Source organism: Ambystoma mexicanum, chromosome 8, assembly GCF_040938575.1.
Source record: "Ambystoma mexicanum isolate Mex_15411 chromosome 8, UKY_AmexF1_1, whole genome shotgun sequence".
NCBI lineage: Eukaryota > Metazoa > Chordata > Amphibia > Caudata > Ambystomatidae > Ambystoma > Ambystoma mexicanum.
This window is the reverse complement of record NC_090929.1, coordinates 59790392-59809181: the sequence shown is the minus strand read 5'-3', so window position 1 is coordinate 59809181 and position 18790 is coordinate 59790392. Positions and strand designations below refer to the sequence as shown.

Here is an 18790-nt window from a genome sequence, read left to right as displayed (position 1 = left end):
CTCAGGAGACTGGAGAGCTCTCGGGTGCTGCTCTGCTGTGGGGATGTCTGTGGTGGTGAGGGGACTGGAGAGCTCTGGGGTGATGCTCTGCTGTGGGGATGACTGTGGTGCTGATGGGACTGGAGCTCTCTTGAGTGATGCTCTGCTAGGAGATGTCTGTGGTGCTGAGGGGACTGGAGAGCTCTCGGGTGATTCTCTGCTGTGGGGATGTCTGTGGTGCTCAGGAGACTGGAGAGCTCTCGGGTGCTGCTCTGCTGTGGGGATGTCTGTGGTGGTGAGGGGACTGGAGAGCTCTGGGGTGATGCTCTGCTGTGGGGATGTCTGTGGTGGTGAGGGGACTGGAGAGCTCTGGGGTGATGCTCTGCTGTGGGGATGTCTGTGGTGCTGAAGGGACTGGAGAGCTCTAAGTGATGCTCTGCTGTGGGGATGTCTGTGGTGCTGAGGGGACTGGAGAGCTCTTGGGTGATTCTCTGCTGTGGGGGTGTCTGTGGTGCTGAGGGGACTGGAGAGCTCTCGGGTGATTCTCTGCTGTGGGTATGTCTGTGGTGCTCAGGAGACTGGAGAGCTCTCGGGTGCTGCTCTGCTGTGGGGATGTCTGTGGTGGTGAGGGGACTGGAGAGCTCTGGGGTGATGCTCTGCTGTGGGGATGTCTGAGGTGCTGAAGGGACTGGAGAACTCTAAGTGATGCTCTGCTGTGGGGATGTCTGTGGTGCTGAGGGGACTGGAGAGCTCTCGGGTGATTCTCTGCTGTGGGGATGTCTGTGGTGCTCAGGAGACTGGAGAGCTCTCGGGTGATTCTATGCTGTGGGGATGTCTGTGGTGCTCAGGAGACTGGAGAGCTCTCGGGTGCTGCTCTGCTGTGGGGATGTCTGTGGTGGTGAGGGGACTGGAGAGCTCTGGGGTGATGCTCTGCTGTGGGGATGTCTGTGGTGGTGAGGGGACTGGAGAGCTCTGGGGTGATGCTCTGCTGTGGGGATGTCTGTGGTGCTGAAGGGACTGGAGAGCTCTAAGTGATGCTCTGCTGTGGGGATGTCTGTGGTGCTGAGGGGACTGGAGAGCTCTTGGGTGATTCTCTGCTGTGGGGGTGTCTGTGGTGCTGAGGGGACTGGAGAGCTCTCGGGTGATTCTCTGCTGTGGGGATGTCTGTGGTGCTCAGGAGACTGGAGAGCTCTCTGGTGCTGCTCTGCTGTGGGGATGTCTGTGGTGGTGAGGGGACTGGAGAGCTCTGGGGTGATGCTCTGCTGTGGGGATGTCTGTGGTGCTGAAGGGTCTGGAGAGCTCTAAGTGATGCTCTGCTGTGGGGATGTCTGTGGTGCTGAGGGGACTGGAGAGCTCTTGGGTGATTCTCTGCTGTGGGGGTGTCTGTGGTGCTGAGGGGACTGGAGAGCTCTCGGGTGATTCTCTGCTGTGGGGATGTCTGTGGTGCTCAGGAGACTGGAGAGCTCTCGGGTGCTGCTCTGCTGTGGGGATGTCTGTGGTGGTGAGGGGACTGGAGAGCTCTGGGGTGATGCTCTGCTGTGGGGATGTCTGTGGTGCTGAAGCGACTGGAGAGCTCTAAGTGATGCTCTGCTGTGGGGATGTCTGTGGTGCTGAGGGGACTGGAGAGCTCTTGGGTGATGCTGTGCTGTGGGATGTCTGTGGTGCTGAGGGGAATGGAGAGCTCTCAGGTGATGCTCTGCTGTGGGGATGTCTGTGGTGCTAAAGGGACTTCAGAACTCTCTGGTGATGCTCTTCTGTGGGGAGGTCTGTGGTGCTGAGGGGACTGGAGAGCTCTCGGGTGATGCTCTGTTGTGGGGATGTCTGTAGTGCTGAGGGGACTGGAGAGCTCTCTGGTGATGGTCTGCTGTGGGGGTGTCTGTGGTGCTGAGGGGACTGGAGAGCTCTCTGGTGATGGTCTGCTGTGGGGATGTCTGTGGTGCTGAGGGGACTGTAGAGCTCTCGGGAGATGCTCTGTTGTGGGATGTCTGTTGTGCTGAGGGGACTGGAGAGCTCTCGGGTAATGCTCTGCTGTGGGGATCTTTGTGTTGCTGAGAGGACTGGAGAGCCCTTGGGTGATGCTCTGCTGTGAGGATGTCTGTGGTGCTGAGGGAACTGGAGAGCTCTCGGGTTATGCTCTGCTGTGGGAATGTCTGTGGTGCTTTTTGGGACTGGAGAGCTCTTGGGTGATGCTCTGCTGTGGGGATGTCTGTGGTGCTGAGGGGACTGGAGAGCTCTTGGGTGATGCTCTGCTGTGGGGATGTCTGTGATGCTGAGGGGACTGGAGAGCTCTCGGATGATGCTCTGCATTGGGGGCATTTCTGGTGCTGAGGCGATTGTAGAGCTCTCAGGTGATCCTCTGCTGTGGGGAGGTCTGTGATGCTGAGGGGACTGGAGAGCTCTCAGGTGATGCTCTGATGTGGGGATGTATGTGGTGCTGAGGGGACTGGAGAACTCTCGGTGATGCTCTGCTGTGGGGATGTCTGTGGTGCTGAGGGGACTGGAGAGCTCTCGGTGATGCTATGCTGTGGGGATGTCTATGGTGCTGAGGGGACTGCAGAGCTCTCGGGTGATGCTCTGTTGTGGGGATGTTTGTGGTGCTGAGGGGACTGGAGAGCTTTCGGGTAATGCTCTGCTGTGGGGATGTCTGTGGTGCTTTTTGGGCCTGGAGAGCTCTCGGGTGATGCTCTGCTGTGGGGATGTCTGTGGTGCTTTTTGGGCCCGCAGAGCTCTCGGATGATGCTCTGCTGTGGGGATGTCTGTGGTGCTTTTTTGGGTCTGGAGAGCTCTTGGGTGATGCTCTGCTGGGGGTATGTCTGTGGTGATGAGGGGACTGGAGAGCTCTCGGGTGATGCTCTGCTGTGGGGATGTCTGTGTTGCTGAGGGGACTGGAGGGCCTTCGGGTGATGCTCTGCTGTGGGGATCTTTGTGGTGCTGAGAGGACTGAAGAGCTCTTGGGTGGTGCTCTGCTGTGAGGATGTCTGTGGTGCTGAGGGGACTGGAGAGCTCTCGGGTGATGCTCTGCTGTGTGGATGTCTGTGGTGCTGAGGGGACTGGAGAGCTCTCGGGTGATGCTCTGCTGTGGGGATGTCTGTGGTGCTGAGGGGACTGGAGAGCTCTCGGGTGATTCTCTGCTGTGGGGATGTCTGTGGTGCTCAGGAGACTGGAGAGCTCTCGGGTGCTGCTCTGCTGTGGGGATGTCTGTGGTGGTGAGGGGACTGGAGAGCTCTCGGGTGATTCTCTGCTGTGGGGATGTCTGTGGTGCTCAGGAGACTGGAGAGCTCTCTGGTGCTGCTCTGCTGTGGGGATGTCTGTGGTGGTGAGGGGACTGGAGAGCTCTGGGGTGATGCTCTGCTGTGGGGATGTCTGTGGTGCTGAAGGGTCTGGAGAGCTCTAAGTGATGCTCTGCTGTGGGGATGTCTGTGGTGCTGAGGGGACTGGAGAGCTCTTGGGTGATTCTCTGCTGTGGGGGTGTCTGTGGTGCTGAGGGGACTGGAGAGCTCTCGGGTGATTCTCTGCTGTGGGGATGTCTGTGGTGCTCAGGAGACTGGAGAGCTCTCGGGTGCTGCTCTGCTGTGGGGATGTCTGTGGTGGTGAGGGGACTGGAGAGCTCTGGGGTGATGCTCTGCTGTGGGGATGTCTGTGGTGCTGAAGCGACTGGAGAGCTCTAAGTGATGCTCTGCTGTGGGGATGTCTGTGGTGCTGAGGGGACTGGAGAGCTCTTGGGTGATGCTGTGCTGTGGGATGTCTGTGGTGCTGAGGGGAATGGAGAGCTCTCAGGTGATGCTCTGCTGTGGGGATGTCTGTGGTGCTAAAGGGACTTCAGAACTCTCTGGTGATGCTCTTCTGTGGGGAGGTCTGTGGTGCTGAGGGGACTGGAGAGCTCTCGGGTGATGCTCTGTTGTGGGGATGTCTGTAGTGCTGAGGGGACTGGAGAGCTCTCTGGTGATGGTCTGCTGTGGGGGTGTCTGTGGTGCTGAGGGGACTGGAGAGCTCTCTGGTGATGGTCTGCTGTGGGGATGTCTGTGGTGCTGAGGGGACTGTAGAGCTCTCGGGAGATGCTCTGTTGTGGGATGTCTGTTGTGCTGAGGGGACTGGAGAGCTCTCGGGTAATGCTCTGCTGTGGGGATCTTTGTGTTGCTGAGAGGACTGGAGAGCCCTTGGGTGATGCTCTGCTGTGAGGATGTCTGTGGTGCTGAGGGAACTGGAGAGCTCTCGGGTTATGCTCTGCTGTGGGAATGTCTGTGGTGCTTTTTGGGACTGGAGAGCTCTTGGGTGATGCTCTGCTGTGGGGATGTCTGTGGTGCTGAGGGGACTGGAGAGCTCTTGGGTGATGCTCTGCTGTGGGGATGTCTGTGATGCTGAGGGGACTGGAGAGCTCTCGGATGATGCTCTGCATTGGGGGCATTTCTGGTGCTGAGGCGATTGTAGAGCTCTCAGGTGATCCTCTGCTGTGGGGAGGTCTGTGATGCTGAGGGGACTGGAGAGCTCTCAGGTGATGCTCTGATGTGGGGATGTATGTGGTGCTGAGGGGACTGGAGAACTCTCGGTGATGCTCTGCTGTGGGGATGTCTGTGGTGCTGAGGGGACTGGAGAGCTCTCGGTGATGCTATGCTGTGGGGATGTCTATGGTGCTGAGGGGACTGCAGAGCTCTCGGGTGATGCTCTGTTGTGGGGATGTTTGTGGTGCTGAGGGGACTGGAGAGCTTTCGGGTAATGCTCTGCTGTGGGGATGTCTGTGGTGCTTTTTGGGCCTGGAGAGCTCTCGGGTGATGCTCTGCTGTGGGGATGTCTGTGGTGCTTTTTGGGCCCGCAGAGCTCTCGGATGATGCTCTGCTGTGGGGATGTCTGTGGTGCTTTTTTGGGTCTGGAGAGCTCTTGGGTGATGCTCTGCTGGGGGTATGTCTGTGGTGATGAGGGGACTGGAGAGCTCTCGGGTGATGCTCTGCTGTGGGGATGTCTGTGTTGCTGAGGGGACTGGAGGGCCTTCGGGTGATGCTCTGCTGTGGGGATCTTTGTGGTGCTGAGAGGACTGAAGAGCTCTTGGGTGGTGCTCTGCTGTGAGGATGTCTGTGGTGCTGAGGGGACTGGAGAGCTCTCGGGTGATGCTCTGCTGTGTGGATGTCTGTGGTGCTGAGGGGACTGGAGAGCTCTCGGGTGATGCTCTGCTGTGGGGATGTCTGTGGTGCTGAGCGGACTGGAGAGCTCTTGGGTAATGCTCTGTTGTGGGGATCTTTGTGGTGCTTAGAGGACTGGATAGCCCTTGGGTGATGCTCTGCTGTGAGGATGTCTGTGGTGCTGAGGGGACTGGAGAGCTCTCGGGTGATGCTCTGCTGTGTGGATGTCTGTGGTGCTGAGGGGACTGGAGAGCTCTCGGGTGATGCTCTGCTGTGGGGATGTCTGTGGCGCTGAGGGGACTGGAGAGCTGTCGGGTGATGCTCTGCTGGGGGGATGTCTGTGGTGCTGATTGAACTGGAGAGCTCTCGGGTGATGCTCTGCTGTGGGGATGTTTGTGGTGTTGAGGGGGCTGGAGAGCTCTCAGGTATTGCTCTGCTGTGGGGATGTCTGTGGTGCTGAGGGGACTGGAGAGCTCTCGGGTGATGCTCTGCTGTGGGGATGTCTGTGGTGCTTTTTGGGACTGGAGAGCTCTTGGGTGATGCTCTGCTGTGGGCATGTCTGTGGTGCTGAGGGGACTGGGGAGCTCTCGGGTGATGCTCTGCTCGGGGGATGTCTGTGGCGCTGAGGGGACTGGAGAGCTCTCGGTGATGCTCTGCTGTGGGGATCTTTGTGGTGCTGAGAGGACTGGAGAGCTCTTGGGTGATGCGCTGCTGTGAGGATGTCTGTGGTGCTGAGGGGACTGGAGAGCTCTCGGGTGATGCTCTGCTGTGGGGGTGTCTGTGGTGATGAGGGGACTGGAGAGCTCTCGGGAGATGCTCTGCTGTGGGGATGTCTGTTGTGCTGAGGGAACTGGAGAGCTCTCCGGTGATGCTTTGCTGTGGGATGTCTGTGGTGCTTTTTGGGACTGGAGAGCTCTTGGGTGATGCTCTGCTGTGGGCATGTATGCGGTGCTGAGGGGACTGGAGAGCTCTTGGGTGATGCTCTGCTGTGGGGATGTCTGTGGCGCTGAGGGGACTGGAGAGCTCTCGGGTGATGCTCTGCCGGGGGGATGTCTGTGGCACTGAGGGGACTGGAGAGCTCTCGGGTGATGCTCTGCTGGGGGGATGTCTGTGGCGTTGAGGGGACTGGAGAGCTCTCGGGTGATGCTCTACTGGGGGGAGGTCTGTGGCGTTGAGGGGACTGGAGAGTTCTCGGGTGATGCTCTGCCGGGGGGATGTCTGTGGTGCTGAGGGGACTGGAGAGCTCTCGGGTGATGCTCTGCTGGGGGGATGTCTGTGGCGTTGAGGGGACTGGAGAGCTCTCGGGTGATGCTCTGCTGGGGGTATGTCTGTGGTGATGAGGTTCTTCAGCTCTGTTAGGCCAATGCTGGGCTCCTTTTGGAATCCTCTTCACAGACCGCTCCCCCACAATCCCTCCCCCCATGCTCTACTTTCCACCCTCTGCCAATAGATCTGAACAGATTTAGCCTGGACTGGAAAGGGGGGTGTGTCACATCAGCACCCCAGAACCCCTTCTGTACAGAGGGCTCTGCTCGACCATCCCTAGTGCAGTCTGATTGGCTGATGTTCAGATTGTCCCCCTACCGTTATCACTTTGCCCTCGGTACTACCTAATGGACTCCTACGCTGACCACATTTCCAGTGGTTGAATAGGACGGGAGCGGTTGGGAGCCTTGCTACTCTGCTCACTTTAAAATGTTACTGTTCCTATACTTTGAATTTAAATAGAAGCTATTAAATTGTTTAGTTTTAAAATTTAAAGTGTAGAAAGAAGTTGAAACTTGCACTTCAGTGCACTGCACTGAACATTCCCTTAAACAGCAGGTGTGTTTGGGAGTTTGGATTGAGTGTGGAAGGGGGCGTGGCCATGGGGTTTTTGGGGAGCCTGGGGGGGCCACCAAGGAACATAGTTATACTGCTTCCTTTTGTACACTTTGACCGCTGGACATTCCAGTTTGCAATATAGTTGGTTTGCTAGAATGCACACTCTAGGGTCCCCTTTCTCTTTCAGTACTACACCTCCTGACTTCAGCCCCCAGCCTTAAGTCTCCCCAGGCCCCCCATTACCTGTCTTCCAGCTCCTCGCTGTCCCCCAGCTTCTCCTCCAGGGCACTGTGCAGCAGCTGGTAGCTGGTGTTGGACACCAGAATGGCCTGGGAGGCCGCAGCCGTGACCTCAGCAGCGAAGTCCCTGTGCCTGAAAACAAAGAAGAGTTGTTAGTGTCTGTGACAGCCCCCAAAGGGAAGGCATTCCTGGGAGGTCCTACAAGATGCGCCCCACAAGCGCTAACACATTTGAGGGTGTCTCCAACTGAACTCTTATCTACGGAAGGACAGAATAACGGGGTCAGCACCAAAGGGTCTGTTTTGCAGAACACACACCAAGGGAGGGGCAATATTTTTGAGTGTCTGGAATCCATCTCCTTTAGAGGCACAGCATTTCCAGGGCTCCTGCCTAGATAACCTACACCTTCAGCGGGAAGCATATCCAGGGTCCTGCCTAGATAACCCACGCCTTCAGAGGGAAGCATCTCTAGGGTCCTGCCTAGATAACCCATGCCTTCAGAGGGCAGCATCTCCAGAGATCCTGCCTAGATAACAGACTCCTTCAGAGGGCAACATCTCCAGGGGTCCTGCCTAGATAACCCTTGTCTTCAGAGGGCAGCATTTCTAGGATCCTGCCTAGATAACCCACGCCTTCAGAGGGCAGCATCTCTAGGGTCCTGCCTAGATAACCCATACCTTCAGAGGGCAGCATCTCCAGGATCCTGCCTAGATAACCCACACCTTCAGAGGGCAGCATCTCTAGGGTCCTGCCTAGATAACCCACACCTTCAGAGGGCAGCATCTCCAGGGGTCCTGCCTAGATAACCCACACTTTCAGAGGGCAGCATCTCCAGGGTCCTGCATAGATTACCCCCACCTTCAGAGGGCAGAATCTCCACGGTCCTTCATAGATAACCCATGCCTTTAGAGGGCAGCATCTCCAGGGTTCTTCCTAGATAACACACGCCTTCACAGGGCAGCATCTCCAGGGTCCTGCCGAGAAAACCCACAGGGTCATGCTTAGACAACCCATGCCTTCAGAGGGCAGCTTCTCCAGGGGTCATGCAGAGATAATCCACATCTTCAGAGGGCAGCATCTCCAGGGGTCATGTCTAGATAACCCACACCTTCAGAGGGCAGCATATCCAGGGGTCCTGCCTAGATAACCCACACATTCAGAGGGCAGCATCTCCACGGGTCCTGCCTAGATAACCCACACCTTCAGAGGGCATCATCTCCAGGTGTCCTGCCTAGATAACCCATGCATTCAGAGGGCAGCATCTCCAGGCGTCCTGCCTAGATAACCCACACCTTCAGAGGGCAGCATCTCCAGGGTCCTGCTGAGATAACCTATGCCTTCAGAAGGCAGCATCTCCAGTGATCCTGCCTATATAACGCACACCTTCAGAGGACAGCATCTCCAGGATCCTGCCTAGATAACCTATGCCTTCAGAAGGCAGCATCTCCAGGATCCTGCCTAGATAACCCACACCTTCAGAGGGCAGCATCTCCAGGATCCTGCTGAGATAACCTATGCCTTCAGAAGGCAGCATCTCCAGTGATCCTGCCTATATAACGCACACCTTCAGAGGACAGCATCTCCAGGATCCTGCCTATATAACGCACACCTTCAGAGGACAGCATCTCCAGGATCCTGCCTAGATAACCTATGCCTTCAGAAGGCAGCATCTCCAGGATCCTGCCTAGATAACCCATGCCTTCAGGGGGCAGCATCTCCAGGGTCCTGCCTAGATAACCCACGCCTTCTGAGGGAAGCATCTCCAGGTCCCTGCCTAGATAACCCACGCCTTCAGAGGGAAGCATCTCCAGGGGTCCTGCCTAGAAAACCAACACCTTCAGAGGGCAGCATATCCAGGGATCCTGCCTAGATAACCCACACATTCAGAGGGCAGCCTCTCCAGGGGTCCTGCCTAGATAACCCACGCCTTCAGAGGGCATCATCTCCAGGGGTCCTGCCTAGATAACCCATGCATTCAGAGGGCAGCATCTCCAGGGGTCCTGCCTAGATAACCCACGCCTTCAGAGGGCAGCATCTCCAGGGTCCTGCCGAGATAACCTATGCCTTCAGAAGGCAGCATCTCTAGGATCCTGCCTAGATAACCCACGCCTTCAGAGGGCAGCATCTCCAGGGGTCCTGCCTAGATAACCCACGCCTTCAGAGGGCAGCATCTCCAGCGTCCTGCCGAGATAACCTATGCCTTCAGAAGGCAGCATCTCCAGGATCCTGCCTAGATAACCCACGCCTTCAGAGGGCAGCAGCAGCATCTCTAGGGTCCTGCATAGATAACCCATGCCTTCTGGGGGCAGCATCTCCAGGGTCCTGCCTAGATAACCCACGCCTTCTGAGGGAAGCATCTCCAGGGCCCTGCCTAGATAACCCACGCCTTCAGAGGGAAGCATCTCCAGGGGTCCTGCCTAGAAAACCAACACCTTCAGAGGGCAGCATATCCAGGGATCCTGCCTAGATAACCCACACATTCAGAGGGCAGCATCTCCAGGGGTTCTGCATAGATAACCCACGCCTTCAGAGGGCATCATCTCCAGGGGTCCTGCCTAGATAACCCATGCATTCAGAGGGCAGCATCTCCAGGGGTCCTGCCTAGATAACCCATGCCTTCAGAGGGCAGCATTGCCAGGGTCCTGCCGAGATAACCTATGCCTTCAGAAGGCAGCATCTCCAGGATCCTGCCTAGATAACCCACCCCTTCAGAGGGCAGCAGCAGCATCTCTAGGGTCCTGCATAGATAACCCATGCCTTCAGAGGGCAGCATCTCCAGGGTCCTGCCGAGATAACCCACGCCTTCTGAGGGAAGCATCTCCAGGGTCCTGCTTAGATTACCCCCACCTTCAGTGGGCAGAATCTCCACGGTCCTTCATAGATAACCCATGCCTTTAGAGGGCAGCATCTCCAGGGTTCTGCCTAGATAACACACGCCTTGACAGGGCAGCATCTCCAGGGTCCTGCCGAGAAAACCCACAGGGTCATGCTTAGACAACCCATGTCTTCAGAGGGCAGCTTCTCCAGGGGTCATGCAGAGATAATCCACACCTTCAGAGGGCATCATCTCCAGGGGTCCTGCCTAGATAACCCATGCATTCAGAGGGCAGCATCTCCAGGGGTCCTGCCTAGATAACCCACGCCTTCAGAGGGCATCATCTCCAGGGGTCCTGCCTAGATAACCCATGCATTCAGAGGGCAGCATCTCCAGGGGTCCTGCCTAGATAACCCACACCTTCAGAAGGCAGCATCTCCAGGATCCTGCCTAAATAACCCACGCCTTCAGCGGGCAGCAGCAGCATCTCTAGGGTCCTGCATAGATAACCCATGCCTTCAGAGGGCAGCATCTCCAGGGTCCTGGCTAGATAACCCACGCCTTCTGAGGGAAGCATCTCCATGGTCCTGCCTAGATTACCCCCACCTTCAGAGGGCAGAATCTCCACGGTCCTTCATAGATAACCCATGCCTTTAGAGGGCAGCATCTCCAGGGTTCTGCCTAGATAACACACGCCTTGGCAGGGCAGCATCTCCAGGGTCCTGCCGAGAAAACCCACAGGGTCATGCTTAGATAACCTATGCATTCAGAAGGCAGCATCTCCAGTGATCCTGCCTATATAACGTACACCTTCAGAGGACAGCATCTCCAGGATCCTACCTAGATAACCCACACCTTCAGAGGGCAGCATCTCCAGGGTCCTGCCGAGAAAACCCACAGGGTCATGCTTAGATAACCTATGCATTCAGAAGGCAGCATCTCCAGTGATCCTGCCTATATAACGTACACCTTCAGAGGACAGCATCTCCAGGATCCTGCCTAGATAACCCACGCCTTCAGAGGGCAATAGCAGCATCTCTAGGGTCCTGCATAGATAACCTATGCCTTCAGAAGGCAGCATCTTCAGGATCCTGCCTAGATAACCCACGCCTTCAGAGGGCAGCAGCAGCATCTCTAGGGTCCTGCATAGATATCCCATGCCTTCAGAGGGCAGCATCTCCAGGGTCCTGCCTAGATAACCCACGCCTTCTGAGGGAAGCATCTCCAGGGGACCTGCCTAGAAAACCAACACCTTCAGAGGGCAGCATATCCAGGGATCTTGCCTAGATAACCCACACATTCAGAGGGCAGCATCTCCAGGGGTCCTGCCTAGATAACCCACGCTTTCAGAGGGCATCATCTCCAGGGGTCCTGCCTAGATAACTCATGCATTCAGAGGGCAGCATCTCCAGGGGTCCTGCCTAGATAACCCACGCCTTCAGAGGGCAGCATCTCCAGGGTCCTGCCGAGATAACCTATGCCTTCAGAAGGCAGCATCTCCAGGATCCTGCCTAGATAACCCACGCCTTCAGAGGGCAGCATATCCAGGGATCCTGCCTAGATAACCCACACATTCAGAGGGCAGCATCTCCAGGGGTCCTGCCTAGATAACCCACGCCTTCAGAGGGCATCATCTCCAGGGGTCCTGCCTAGATAACCCATGCATTCAGAGGGCAGCATCTCTAGGGTCCTGCATAGATAACCCATGCCTTCAGGGGGCAGCATCTCCAGGGTCCTGCCTAGATAACCCACGCCTTCTGAGGGAAGCATCTCCAGGGCCCTGCCTAGATATCCCACGCCTTCAGAGGGAAGCATCTCCAGGGGTCCTGCCTAGAAAACCAACACCTTCAGAGGGCCGCATATCCAGGGATCCTGCCTAGATAACCCACACATTCAGAGGGCAGCATCTCCAGGGGTCCTGCCTAGATAACCCACGCCTTCAGAGGGCATCATCTCCAGGGGTCCTGCCTAGATAACCCATGCATTCAGAGGGCAGCATCTCCAGGGGTCCTGCCTAGATAACCCACGCCTTCAGAGGGCATCATCTCCAGGGGTCCTGCCTAGATAACCCATGCATTCAGAGGGCAGCATCTCCAGGGGTCCTGCCTAGATAACCCACGCCTTCAGAAGGCAGCATCTCCAGGATCCTGCCTAAATAACCCACGCCTTCAGCGGGCAGCAGCAGCATCTCTAGGGTCCTGCATAGATAACGCATGCCTTCAGAGGGCAGCATCTCCAGGGTCCTGGCTAGATAACCCACGCCTTCTGAGGGAAGCATCTCCATGGTCCTGCCTAGATTACCCCCACCTTCAGAGGGCAGAATCTCCACGGTCCTTCATAGATAACCCATGCCTTTAGAGGGCAGCATCTCCAGGGTTCTGCCTAGATAACACACGCCTTGGCAGGGCAGCATCTCCAGGGTCCTGCCGAGAAAACCCACAGGGTCATGCTTAGATAACCTATGCATTCAGAAGGCAGCATCTCCAGTGATCCTGCCTATATAACGTACACCTTCAGAGGACAGCATCTCCCATCTCCAGGATCCTACCTAGATAACCCACACCTTCAGAGGGCAGCATCTCCAGGGTCCTGCCGAGAAAACCCACAGGGTCATGCTTAGATAACCTATGCATTCAGAAGGCAGCATCTCCAGTGATCCTGCCTATATAACGTACACCTTCAGAGGACAGCATCTCCAGGATCCTGCCTAGATAACCCACGCCTTCAGAGGGCAGCAGCAGCATCTCTAGGGTCCTGCATAGATAACCTATGCCTTCAGAAGGCAGCATCTTCAGGATCCTGCCTAGATAACCCACACCTTCAGAGGGCAGCAGCAGCATCTCTAGGGTCCTGCATAGATATCCCATGCCTTCAGAGGGCAGCATCTCCAGGGTCCTGCCTAGATAACCCACGCCTTCTGAGGGAAGCATCTCCAGGGGTCCTGCCTAGAAAACCAACACCTTCAGAGGGCAGCATATCCAGGGATCTTGCCTAGATAACCCACACATTCAGAGGGCATCATCTCCAGGGGTCCTGCCTAGATAACTCATGCATTCAGAGGGCAGCATCTCCAGGGGTCCTGCCTAGATAACCCACGCCTTCAGAGGGCAGCATCTCCAGGGTCCTGCCGAGATAACCTATGCCTTCAGAAGGCAGCATCTCTAGGATCCTGCCTAGATAACCCACGCCTTCAGAGGGCAGCATATCCAGGGATCCTGCCTAGATAACCCACACATTCAGAGGGCAGCATCTCCAGGGGTCCTGCCTAGATAACCCACGCCTTCAGAGGGCATCATCTCCAGGGGTCCTGCCTAGATAACCCATGCATTCAGAGGGCAGCATCTCTAGGGTCCTGCATAGATAACCCATGCCTTCAGGGGGCAGCATCTCCAGGGTCCTGCCTAGATAACCCACGCCTTCTGAGGGAAGCATCTCCAGGGCCCTGCCTAGATATCCCACGCCTTCAGAGGGAAGCATCTCCAGGGGTCCTGCCTAGAAAACCAACACCTTCAGAGGGCCGCATATCCAGGGATCCTGCCTAGATAACCCACACATTCAGAGGGCAGCATCTCCAGGGGTCCTGCCTAGATAACCCACGCCTTCAGAGGGCATCATCTCCAGGGGTCCTGCCTAGATAACCCATGCATTCAGAGGGCAGCATCCCCAGGGGTCCTGCCTAGATAACCCACGCCTTCAGAGGGCATCATCTCCAGGGGTCCTGCCTAGATAACCCATGCATTCAGAGGGCAGCATCTCCAGGGGTCCTGCCTAGATAACCCACGCCTTCAGAAGGCAGCATCTCCAGGATCCTGCCTAAATAACCCACGCCTTCAGCGGGCAGCAGCAGCATCTCTAGGGTCCTGCATAGATAACGCATGCCTTCAGAGGGCAGCATCTCCAGGGTCCTGGCTAGATAACCCACGCCTTCTGAGGGAAGCATCTCCATGGTCCTGCCTAGATTACCCCCACCTTCAGAGGGCAGAATCTCCACGGTCCTTCATAGATAACCCATGCCTTTAGAGGGCAGCATCTCCAGGGTTCTGCCTAGATAACACACGCCTTGGCAGGGCAGCATCTCCAGGGTCCTGCCGAGAAAACCCACAGGGTCATGCTTAGATAACCTATGCATTCAGAAGGCAGCATCTCCAGTGATCCTGCCTATATAACGTACACCTTCAGAGGACAGCATCTCCAGGATCCTACCTAGATAACCCACACCTTCAGAGGGCAGCATCTCCAGGGTCCTGCCGAGAAAACCCACAGGGTCATGCTTAGATAACCAATGCATTCAGAAGGTAGCATCTCCAGTGATCCTGCCTATATAACGTACACCTTCAGAGGACAGCATCTCCAGGATCCTGCCTAGATAACCCACGCCTTCAGAGGGCAGCAGCAGCATCTCTAGGGTCCTGCATAGATAACCTATGCCTTCAGAAGGCAGCATCTTCAGGATCCTGCCTAGATAACCCATGCCTTCAGAGGGCAGCAGCAGCATCTCTAGGGTCCTGCATAGATATCCCATGCCTTCAGAGGGCAGCATCTCCAGGGTCCTGCCTAGATAACCCACGCCTTCTGAGGGAAGCATCTCCAGGGGTCCTGCCTAGAAAACCAACACCTTCAGAGGGCAGCATATCCAGGGATCTTGCCTAGATAACCCACACATTCAGAGGGCAGCATCTCCAGGGGTCCTGCCTAGATAACCCACGCTTTCAGAGGGCATCATCTCCAGGGGTCCTGCCTAGATAACCCACGCCTTCAGAGGGCAGCATCTCCAGGGTCCTGCCGAGATAACCTATGCCTTCAGAAGGCAGCATCTCCAGGATCCTGCCTAGATAACCCACGCCTTCAGAGGGCAGCAGCAGCATCTCTAGGGTCCTGCATAGATAACCCATGCCTTCAGAGGACAGCATCTCCAGGGTCCTGGCTAGATAACCCACGCCTTCTGAGGGAAGCATCTCCAGGGCCCTGCCTAGATAACCCACACCTTCAAAGGGAAGCATCTCCAGGGGTCCTGCCTAGAAAACCAACACCTTCAGAGGGCAGCATCTCCAGGGGTCCTGCCTAGATGACCCACTCATTCAGAGGGCAACATCTCTATGGGTCCTGCCTAGATAACCCATGCCTTCAGAGGGCAGCATCTCCAGTGGTCCTGCCTAGATATCCCACGCCTTCAGTGGGCAGCATCTCCAGGGGCCCTGCCTAGATAACCCATGCATTCAGAGGGCAGCATCTCCAGGGGTCCTGCCTAGATAACCCACGCCTTCAGAGGGCAGCATCTCCAGGGTCCTGCCGAGATAACCTATGCCTTCAGAAGGCAGCATCTCCAGGATCCTGCCTAGATAACCCACGCCTTCAGAGGGCAGCAGCAGCATCTCTAGGGTCCTGCATAGATAACCCATGCCTTCAGAGGACAGCATCTCCAGGGTCCTGGCTAGATAACCCACGCCTTCTGAGGGAAGCATCTCCAGGGCCCTGCCTAGATAACCCACACCTTCAGAGGGAAGCATCTCCAGGGGTCCTGCCTAGAAAACCAACACCTTCAGAGGGCAGCATCTCCAGGGGTCCTGCCTAGATAACCCACTCATTCAGAGGGCAACATCTCTAGGGGTCCTGCCTAGATAACCCATGCCTTCAGAGGGCAGCATCTCCAGTGGTCCTGCCTAGATATCCCACGCCTTCAGTGGGCAGCATCTCCAGGGGTCCTGCCTAGATAACCCACGCCTTCAGAGGGCAGCATTTCCAGGGGTACTGCTTAGATAACACATGCCTTCAGAGGGCAGCATCTCCAGGGGTCCTGTCTAGATATCCCACGCCTTCAGAGGGCAGCATCTCCAAGGGTCCTGCCTAGATAACCCACGCCTTCAAAAGGCAGCATCTCCAGGGTCCTGCCTAGATAACCCGCGCCTTCAGAGGGCAGCATCTCCAGGGCCCTGCATAGATAACCCATGACTTCAGAGGGAAGCATCTCTAGGGGTCCTGCCTAGATAACCAACACCTTCAGAGGGCAGCATCTCCAGGGGTCCTGCCTAGATAACCAACGCCTTCAGAGGGCAACACCTCTAGGGGTCCTGTCTAGATAACCCATGCCTTCAGAGGGCAGCATCTCCAGGGGTCCTGCCTAGATATCCCACACCTTCAGAGGGAAGCATCTCCAGGGGTCCTGCCTAGATAACCCATGCCTTCAGAGGGCATCATCTCCAGGGTCCTGCCTAGATAACCCACGCCTTCAGAGGGCAGCATCGCCAGCATCCTGCCTAGCTAACTAACGCCTTCAGAAGGCAGCATCTCCAGGGGTCATGCCTAGATAACCCACGCCTTCAGAGGGCAGCATCTCCAGGGTCCTGCCTAGATAACCCACGCCTTCAGAGGGCAGCATATCCAGGTATCCTGCCTAGATAACCCACGCCTTCAGAGGGCAGCATCTCCAGGGACCCTGCTTAGATAACCCACGCCTTCAGAGGGCAGCATCTCTAGGGTCCTGCCTAGATAACCCACGCCTTCAGAGGGCAGCATCTCCAGGGGCCCTGCCTAGATAACCCACACCTTCAGAGGGCAGCATATCCAGGGGACCTGACTAGATAACCCACGCCTTCAGAGGGCAGCATCTCCGGGTGACCTGCCTAGATAACCCACGCCTTCAGAAGGCAGCATCTTCAGGGGTCCTGCCTAGATAATCCATGCCTTCAGAAGGCAGCATCTCCAGGGTCCTGCCTAGATAACCCACGCCTTTAGCAAGCAGCATATCCAGGGACCCTGCCTAGATAACCCACGCCTTCAGAGGGCAGCATCTCCAGGGACCTGCCTAGATAACCCACACCTTCAGAGGGCAGCATCTCCGGGTGACCTGACTAGATAACCCACGCCTTCAGAAGGCAGCATCTTCAGGGGTCCTGCCTAGATAATCCATGCCTTCAGAAGGCAGCATCTCCAGGGTCCTGCCTAGATAACCCACGCCTTTAGCAAGCAGCATATCCAGGGACCCTGCCTAGATAACCCACGCCTTCAGAGGGCAGCATCTCCAGGGTCCTGCCGAGATAACCTATGCCTTCAGAAGGCAGCATCTCCAGGATCCTGCCTAGATAACCCACGCCTTCAGAGGGCAGCAGCAGCATCTCTAGGGTCCTGCATAGATAACCCATGCCTTCAGAGGACAGCATCTCCAGGGTCCTGGCTAGATAACCCACGCCTTCTGAGGGAAGCATCTCCAGGGCCCTGCCTAGATAACCCACACCTTCAGAGGGAAGCATCTCCAGGGGTCCTGCCTAGAAAACCAACACCTTCAGAGGGCAGCATCTCCAGGGGTCCTGCCTAGATAACCCACTCATTCAGAGGGCAACATCTCTAGGGGTCCTGCCTAGATAACCCATGCCTTCAGAGGGCAGCATCTCCAGTGGTCCTGCCTAGATATCCCACGCCTTCAGTGGGCAGCATCTCCAGGGGTCCTGCCTAGATAACCCACGCCTTCAGAGGGCAGCATTTCCAGGGGTACTGCTTAGATAACACATGCCTTCAGAGGGCAGCATCTCCAGGGGTCCTGTCTAGATATCCCACGCCTTCAGAGGGCAGCATCTCCAAGGGTCCTGCCTAGATAACCCACGCCTTCAAAAGGCAGCATCTCCAGGGTCCTGCCTAGATAACCCGCGCCTTCAGAGGGCAGCATCTCCAGGGCCCTGCATAGATAACCCATGACTTCAGAGGGAAGCATCTCTAGGGGTCCTGCCTAGATAACCAACACCTTCAGAGGGCAGCATCTCCAGGGGTCCTGCCTAGATAACCAACACCTTCAGAGGGCAACACCTCTAGGGGTCCTGTCTAGATAACCCATGCCTTCAGAGGGCAGCATCTCCAGGGGTCCTGCCTAGATATCCCACACCTTCAGAGGGCAGCATCTCCAGGGGTCCTGCCTAGATAACCCATGCCTTCAGAGGGCATCATCTCCAGGGTCCTGCCTAGATAACCCACGCCTTCAGAGGGCAGCATCGCCAGCATCCTGCCTAGCTAACTAACGCCTTCAGAAGGCAGCATCTCCAGGGGTCATGCCTAGATAACCCACGCCTTCAGAGGGCAGCATCTCCAGGGTCCTGCCTAGATAACCCACGCCTTCAGAGGGCAGCATATCCAGGGATCCTGCCTAGATAACCCACGCCTTCAGAGGGCAGCATCTCCAGGGACCCTGCTTAGATAACCCACGCCTTCAGAGGGCAGCATCTCTAGGGTCCTGCCTAGATAACCCACGCCTTCAGAGGGCAGCATCTCCAGGGGCCCTGCCTAGATAACCCACACCTTCAGAGGGCAGCATATCCAGGGGACCTGACTAGATAACCCACGCCTTCAGAGGGCAGCATCTCCGGGTGACCTGCCTAGATAACCCACGCCTTCAGAAGGCAGCATCTTCAGGGGTCCTGCCTAGATAATCCATGCCTTCAGAAGGCAGCATCTCCAGGGTCCTGCCTAGATAACCCACGCCTTTAGCAAGCAGCATATCCAGGGACCCTGCCTAGATAACCCACGCCTTCAGAGGGCAGCATCTCCAGGGACCTGCCTAGATAACCCACACCTTCAGAGGGCAGCATCTCCGGGTGACCTGACTAGATAACCCACGCCTTCAGAAGGCAGCATCTTCAGGGGTCCTGCCTAGATAATCCATGCCTTCAGAAGGCAGCATCTCCAGGGTCCTGCCTAGATAACCCACGCCTTTAGCAAGCAGCATATCCAGGGACCCTGCCTAGATAACCCACGCCTTCAGAGGGCAGCATCTCCAGGGACCTGCCTAGATAACCCACACCTTCAGAGGGCATCATCTCCAGGGATCTTACCT

General features: G+C 56.5%; 1 protein-coding gene across 1 annotated transcript in view; it reads right to left on the bottom strand.

Moving 5' to 3' along the window:
- The window catches only part of LAMC3 (laminin subunit gamma 3), a 1037231-nt gene that overhangs the window by 258167 nt on the left and 760274 nt on the right, over nt 1–18790 (bottom strand). Inside the window, exon 21 of the mRNA XM_069609277.1 lies at nt 7161–7289. Coding sequence (XP_069465378.1) covers nt 7161–7289 — 129 coding nt within the window. The remainder of the gene's footprint in view (nt 1–7160; nt 7290–18790) is intronic.